At 43.3% G+C, this 7819-nt stretch overlaps 1 protein-coding gene across 1 annotated transcript; it reads right to left on the reverse strand.

The window, feature by feature from the left end:
* Positions 1-5622: 5622 nt before the first annotated feature.
* LOC142310409 (E3 ubiquitin/ISG15 ligase TRIM25-like) lies at positions 5623-7409 on the reverse strand. Its single transcript, XM_075347932.1, has one exon. It carries the CDS (start codon positions 7407-7409, stop codon positions 5829-5831), a length of 1581 nt encoding a protein of 526 aa, XP_075204047.1. The 3' UTR covers positions 5623-5828.
* Between the last annotated feature and the right edge of the window lie 410 nt (positions 7410-7819).

Here is a 7819-nt window from a genome sequence, read left to right on the forward strand (position 1 = left end):
TATCTATCCCTCTATCTATCCCTCTATCTATCCCTCTATCTATCCATCCTTCTATCTATCCCTCTGTCTATCTATCTATCTATTCTATCTACATATCAAATGACTTTTTTTTTTTTTCTTCAATGTGCTTTATTGCATTGAATGCAATAAAGCACATATGAACCCGCACGCGGCAATACCGCGAACAATACCGCGGCAAACCGCATGCGGTTTTCGGGTGCGGTTTGCCGCGGTTTTTTACCGCAGGTGCGGTAATCTTTGAATACCTGCGGAATTTTCTTGAGAAAATTCCATTTTCCAGTGCGCACAGGGCCTAAGTTGAAAACTACACAATTAAAAAATGTCATCAAATTACCAATTTCGGTACATTATATTATATGGGGTGCATTATACATGGAGGACTACGGGGGTGCATTATACATGGAGCACCATGGAGGTATGATATACATGGAGAACTATGGAGGGTGCATTATAATACATGTAGGACTATAAGGGTGCATTATATTATATGAAGTGCATTATAATACGTGGGGGGCTATAGGTATAGGGTGCATTAAAATACATGGAGGGCTATGGGGGTGCATTATACATGGAGTACTATGGAGGGTGTATTATCATACATGGAGGATTGTGGAGGGTGCATTATATTATATGGAGTGCATTATACATGGAGGACTATGGGGGTGCATAATACATGGAGGTCTATCAGGATGCATTATAATACATGGAGGACTACGGGGTGCATTATACATGGAGGACCATGGGGATATGATATACATGGAGAACTATGGAGGGTGCATTATAATACATGGAGGACTACATATAAGGGTGCATTATATTATATGAGGTGCATTATAATACGTGGGGGGCTATAGGGTGCATTATAATACATGGATGGCTATGGGGGTGCATTAAACATGGAGAACTATGGAGGACTATGGGGGTGCAATATACATGGAGTACTATGAAGGGTGTATTATCATACATGGAGGATTGTGGAGGGTGCATTATATTATATGGGGTGCATTATAATGGAGGACTATGGGGGTTCATTATACATGGAGTATTATGCAGGGTGCATTATAATACATGAAGCACAGTGGAGGGTGCATTATAATACATGGAAAACTATGGAAGGTGCATTATAATACATGGAGGACTATAAGGGTACATTATAATATGTGGGGGGCTATAGGGTGCATGATAATACTTGGAGGGCTATGGGGGTGCATTATACATGGAGTACTATGGGGGTGCATTAAACATGGAGTACTATGAAGGGTGCATTATCATACATGAAGGATTGTGCAGGGTGCATTATATTATATAGGGTGCATTATAATACATGCAGGACTATGGGTGTGCATTATACATGGAGGACTATGAGAGTACAATATACATGGAGGACTATGAGGGTGCATCAGAATACATGGAATACTATGAAGTGTGCAGTTTAATAGATGGAAGACTATGGGATTGCATTTATATTATATGGGGGCTTATGAGGGTGCATTATACATGGAGCACTATGGAAGGTGCATTAGAATACATGGAGGACTATGAAGGGTACATTATAATATATGGAGGACTGTGGAGGTTGCATTATATAATACATTGATAACTATGGAGGGTACATTATAATATACGGAGGACTATGAGTGGGCACTATATTATATGGGTGACTATTGGATGCATTACAATACATGTAGGACTATGGGGGTACATTATACATGGAGACTGTGGAGGGTGTATTATAATACATGGATAGAGATGGGCAGAATCGCAGATATACCTGAGATCGGCGGATCCAACCGGATTTAAAAAAAAACAAAAACCTGGTTTGGGCCGGATATCTGGCCGGACACTGGCCCCCATATGAGTCTATGGGGACCCAAATCAGGTGCTTAAGAGTGATTGTAGAAGGAATAGGGGTATCGGAACAGGCGCGTTATATTCACAGAGTCTCTCGTGCGGCTCTAACACTACTTTCAGGGCCACTCATTGACCTCATGCATATGCACTGCTTCCCCTGCCCACTGGCAGTCCTCGCATCTCTGGTTGCAGTCAGATGCGCCCTCACCCTGTGTGACCGCGTTTTTGACAGCTTTCAATCAGAGATACTGTATGTGTGCGTCTCTATTGCTGTAAAAATAAATAAAATTTGGGCAGGGTCCCCCCACATTATGATACCCAGCGCAGATAAAGCATACAGCTACAAGGCTGCAGCCTCCAGCTGTACGCTTAACTTGTCTGTGTATCCGATTGAGGGACCACGTGTCTTTTAAAAAAAAAAAAATATTTAAACAATGAAAAGAATCTGGCGTTCGGTCCCGTCCCCCCCAATTTTGATACCCAGCCATGATAAAGCTGACAGCTGGGAACTGCAATTCTCAGCCTGGGGATACCCAGGCTTATTGTCCCCTCGCAGTCTAAAAATAGCAGCTTTCAGCTGCCCAGGATTGTCACATCCATTAGATGCAAAAATCCCAGCACTTTACCCGGCTCATCCCGATTGCCCTGGTACAGTGGCAGTCAAGGTAATAAAAGGTTAACAGCTCAAACCTGCCACTAAACCCAAGATTAGTAATGGGAGGTGTCTGAGACTCCCCCATTGCTAGTTTGTAAGTGAAAAGAAATAAAGGATTTTTTCAGTGTTTGTGTTTATTTGAAATAAAGTACAAAAAAAAATCATCCTCTTTCACCCCTTTATTAACCCCCAAAACACCTAGGTCTGGCGTAATCCACACAAGGTCTCACTATGATTCCAGCTCTGCTACATCTGAAGTGACAGCACACAGGCATAGAACATGACCGCCCTCTGTGAGCTTCAGGGAGAGAAGCAGCTGCAGTGGTGACATCACTCAGTTTACTTTACAGCGGTTACAGCTGAAGGAGATTCCCATGGTCCTCCAAGTGATCGCAGGTGACCTGACCTCAGATGGCCTCATTGATCTGAGTAACTTCACCTCAGATCATGTTATCATAATTTATATTCCTGTAGATAGGATATAAGGCTGTGTGCACATGTTGCAGATTTGGTTCAGAAATATTCTGTTTGAAATCTGTACCTTCTGCCAGAAAAACGCACCAAAAAAAATGCACGTTATTCTGCGTTTTAATGTCATGCATTATTTTTTTTTTACTGAAGTCAGTGGGTGCAAGGGCTAAAAAAATGCAGGAAAAAAACAATTGACATACTGCAGATTTTTATTCTGCACCAAATCTGCAAGCAAAAAATAAGCAATGTGCGCACAGCACTTCAGAATTCTCATTGACTTTGCTGGCAGCTAGACCTGCAGATTTGGGTCATAATCTGCACCAAACCTGCATCAAAAAATGTGCACACCAAGCCTTATAGTTATTACATTCGTGCACATACGAGGCGGTATTATAGTAGTTATATTCTTCTACATATGGGCAGTATTATAGTAGTTATATTCTTGTACATAGGGGGCAGTATTCTAGTAGTTATATTCTTGTACATAGGGGCAGTATTATAGTAGTTATATTCTTGCACATAGGAGGCAGTATTATAGTAGTTATATTCTTGCACATAGGGAGCAGTATTATAGTAGTTATATTCCTGTATTATAGTCGTTATATTCTTGTATATAGGAGCAGTATTATAATAGTTATAGCCTTATACATAGGGGCAGTATTATAGTAGTTATATTCCTGTACATAGGGGCAGTATTATAGTAGTTATATTCCTGTACATAGGGGCAGTATTATAGCAGTTATATTCCTGTACATAGGGGCAGCATTATAGCAGTTATATTCTTGTACATAGGGGCAGTATTATAGTAGTTATATTCTTGTACATAGGGGCAGTATTATAGTAGTTATATTCTTGTACATAGAGGCAGTATTATAGTAGTTATATTCTTGTACTTAGGAGCAGTATTATAGTAGTTATATTCCTGTACATAGGGGCATTATTATAGCAGTTATATTCCTGTACATAGGGGCAGTATTATAGTAAACAAGATAAATAACTCCAGCACTCTTGTGGTATCCAGTAAAATTGTAAAAAAAAGTCTTTATTCAAAATTCATTAAAAATCCAGCACAAGGGACAGGAGAATGTACAGTGACGCATTTCGAGCATGTAGTGTGCTCTTAATCTTAGCAATTGACATATGATACAATGCCAGCTCCCCATCATATGTTGTGCACAGGCTAAGGAAAGACGTTTCAAGACTATTCATCAGTCCAATTAAAATCCATGTTGACATGCAGAAAAAGAATTGACTACTTAGTCGTAATAGCACAATACATAGTGATGCAACTTAAATAGTGAAACATTTTTAATTATTCACTTAGTTATGTTGCACTACTATTCATTTGTAGTAATATTCATACATTCATTCCTACATTGTATCAGGCCCCAGGTTTATGTAAAATCTTACATGAACATGAGTATTAAATGTATCTCTCGTTGGGGTCCAACACATGTGAGTAATCTGTCTCTGAGTACATCCAGCAATAATGGTAAAAATAAAAACCAACGATACTTGGATTCCACTTATAACTACTGTACACTAAAAACATCACACCAATATATGAGCTGAACAATAAATGAACCTGCAGCAAGGGAACTATATTTCTTTATCACTCTAAAATGGTGTATAAAGGCAGACATGAATCGTATTTTTCGTTTTATAAGACGCACCCCAAATTTAGAGATAAATAAAGTTGAAAAAATTTAGGTCTGTCTGATACTCCGGTGTTGTCTTACCAGAGGGGGGCGGTAGCAGTGGTGGAGTGGAGGGGCGGTGGTGCTGGTGGGGTCTGTACTGGCAGCGGTGGGTCTGTACTGGCAGCGGAAGCTGTAGTGTCTGTGTGGAGCAGGCCGGTGTGGCACGTGCCCCAGGTGCTCTGTCGGTGGTCCAGGCTTCAAAGAAATGGCGCCCGGAGCCGTGTGTTCGCAGATGGAGCTCTCAGCCAAGAGCTCCATCTGCGCACACGCTGACTCCAGGCGTCATAATTTGAAGCCAGAGCATCTGGGACATCTGCCGCACAGCCACCGTAGCTTTCGCTGCCAGCACAGCCAATGCAGCCTGTACAGCCAGCCGGCTGCCCATATAGAGAGGAAGCCAGCCGCCTGCCCGTACAGAGACAGCTATCCGTGAACCCATACAAAGAGGCAGCCGGCCTCCCCTACAGAGAGGCAGCCAGTCGGCCTCCCCTACAGAGAGGCTGCCAGTCGGCCTCCCCTGTAGGAGGGGCAGCCAGTCGGCCTCTCCTACAGAGGGGCAGCCAGTCGGCCTCCCCTACAGAGGGGCAGCCAGTCGGCCTCCCCTACAGAGGGGCAGCCAGCCGGGAACCCATACAAAGAGGCAGCCAGCCGGCCTCCCCTACAGAGGGGCAGCCAGCCGGCCTCCCCTACAGAGAGGCAGCCAGCCGGCCGCCCGCACAGAGAGGCAGCCAGCCGGCCGCCCGCACAGAGAGGCAGCCAGCCGGCCGCCCGAACAGAGAGGCAGCCAGCCGGCCGACCGCACAGAGAGGCAGCCAGCCGGCCGCCCGCACAGAGAGGCAGCCAGCCGGCCGCCCGCACAGAGAGGCAGCCAGCCGGCCGCCCGCACAGAGAGGCAGCTAGCTGCCCACACTTACTGCCCCCGACGCCAATTCTCCACCTCCCGGTAAATTATATTCGGATTTTAAGACGCACCCCTCATTTTCCTCCCAAATTTTTGGGAAGAAAAGTGCATCTTACAATCCAAAAAATATGGTATCATTAGTGCTTGCACCATAAGATAAATTGGAGTAATGTGCGGAATGTGTAATATTGCATTTGGGTCATCATGAATATTTTTGGGGGATCATCCTTTAATTTCTTAACCTGATCCACCCGTTCTCATACACAACAAACACTGCATGAAGGGGCTGTGTGAAGGCAATTGTGCTGGTGTGGATGTGGGTGATGGGGTCACTCAGCTCATAAAATGACACCTTTCCAGCATCATAATTAAGATCTATTCTGATTTGTTCACACACAATTGTGTGATCTATTTTGCTTTCTCTACCATTGTGTCTTATAGAGTATTTGTCACCATCCCTCCGTAGACCCAAAGATTTCATATTGTTGCCAATAAAAGATTTGGGCCCTCTCCTCTCCACATTGGCATAAGCTACACCAACTCTCCACCCCCCTGACTTGCAAGTATCCATATCCCAGTAATGTCGACCTGACGTAAAACTCCTGGTGCTTAATATTTTGGCATTATCAAATCTTTCAGGTGTTTCCGGACGGTTCTGGTGGACTTCTGCACACGATACAGTTTTCAGGTCTCCAGACACACAGATATTGTTGGAAGCAGAGTTGATGTCTAACCATATCTCAGTAGCTTTGTTAGCTGGGAAATATTTTGTCTGGCCCACACCATCCATGATTTCAGACAAACCCATGTCTATCATCTTTAACACCCAACTCTCATCGATGTCTCCAGAATTGGTGATTTTATCAACTCTCTCATACAAGTCCGTCATCTTAAGGTCAGCAAAGTAATTTCCGTCAGTTTTTTGGTCATGTAAGAGATTTAGTGGATCGGCCGAGTTGCACAATTTCTCCATATGACGCATCTTCCTGGACAGTTCCATCCTTTTTCCGTCCAGTTGGCGGTTCAGATCGGAGATTGAGAGTGATGTCTTCTCTTTCTGCCTGGCAATCTCACCCAGGACTCTGTTAGTTATGACATCCAGCTGTCTACTGATTTCCTTAAATGTGATGTTAACAAATTCTGTTAAAGTTGATGATTTTGCCGTCCTGTCCTCATTGTGCGTCTGAAGATTTTGGATCTTTTCATCAACTTCATCCCTCATTAAAGTTCCTTTTGCTATTAAACTTCTCAGTTTGTCCATTTTCTTCCCAGATGCTTCATTGATATTGATCACCTGGTGTTCTCTGTGTTCCCCATTCAGTAAGCACGAAACACAGATACAAGACTTTTCATCACAGCAATAATATACGAGGGCTTTCTGGTGAGAGGGACATTTCTTCATCCTTAGGGAGCAAGAGGGCTCCATCAAGACATGTTCTTGAGACTTGCTGTGGACTCTCAAGTGGTTCTCACAGAGTGAAACCTCACAATTCAGGCAGCATATAACAGCGGGCACAGGCGCGTGTATACAGCTAGAGCAGAATATTTCCGTCTCCGGTTGTGCTGGTTGAGTAGAATGGTAGGTTTCGGCTATGTTACATAGCTTTAGGTTGCTTTGCAATGCAGGACGCTTCAGATATTCTCTTCTGCAGTCAGGACAGCTATAAAGTTCTGTCTCCTCCTGTGATTCCAAAACCCGATCAATGCAGACCCGGCAGAAGTTGTGCCCACACGTCAGCAATACCGGATCCGAGAAGATGCTTAAGCAGATAGAACACGTTAGCTCGTCTTTCAGGGCTGCAAACGCCATTGTAGAAAACAGGGTAGTAATCTTGGTGAGGCGGGTCCTAGTTGGTTTGTTCATGAACACGTCATTCTAAGGCCTCTATTAACTCTTTGTTCACCTGAGTGTCTTCACTTCTCGAAAACATTGATATATGGAATTTTACCTTGATTTGGAGAAGTACACAACATCAAAATATACCTGAAGTAAACCATATTAAAAAAAAAAAATTGTGTATGTATAACACACAGACATATTACAGTACTGTTCAAAATCTTTAGGCTGGTGTGGGGAAAAATGATGCAAAGTAAGAATGTGTTAATAGTTTATTTTTTAGCAACAAAATGCAAGGTGGGTGTATTAAAGGCAACTTGTCACCAGTTTTTTCACTATTAAACTAAAAGAATCCCCTTCTGCAGCTCCTGGGCTGCATTCTA

This window comes from Anomaloglossus baeobatrachus, chromosome 5 (assembly GCF_048569485.1).
Source record: "Anomaloglossus baeobatrachus isolate aAnoBae1 chromosome 5, aAnoBae1.hap1, whole genome shotgun sequence".
NCBI classification, from domain to species: domain Eukaryota; kingdom Metazoa; phylum Chordata; class Amphibia; order Anura; family Aromobatidae; genus Anomaloglossus; species Anomaloglossus baeobatrachus.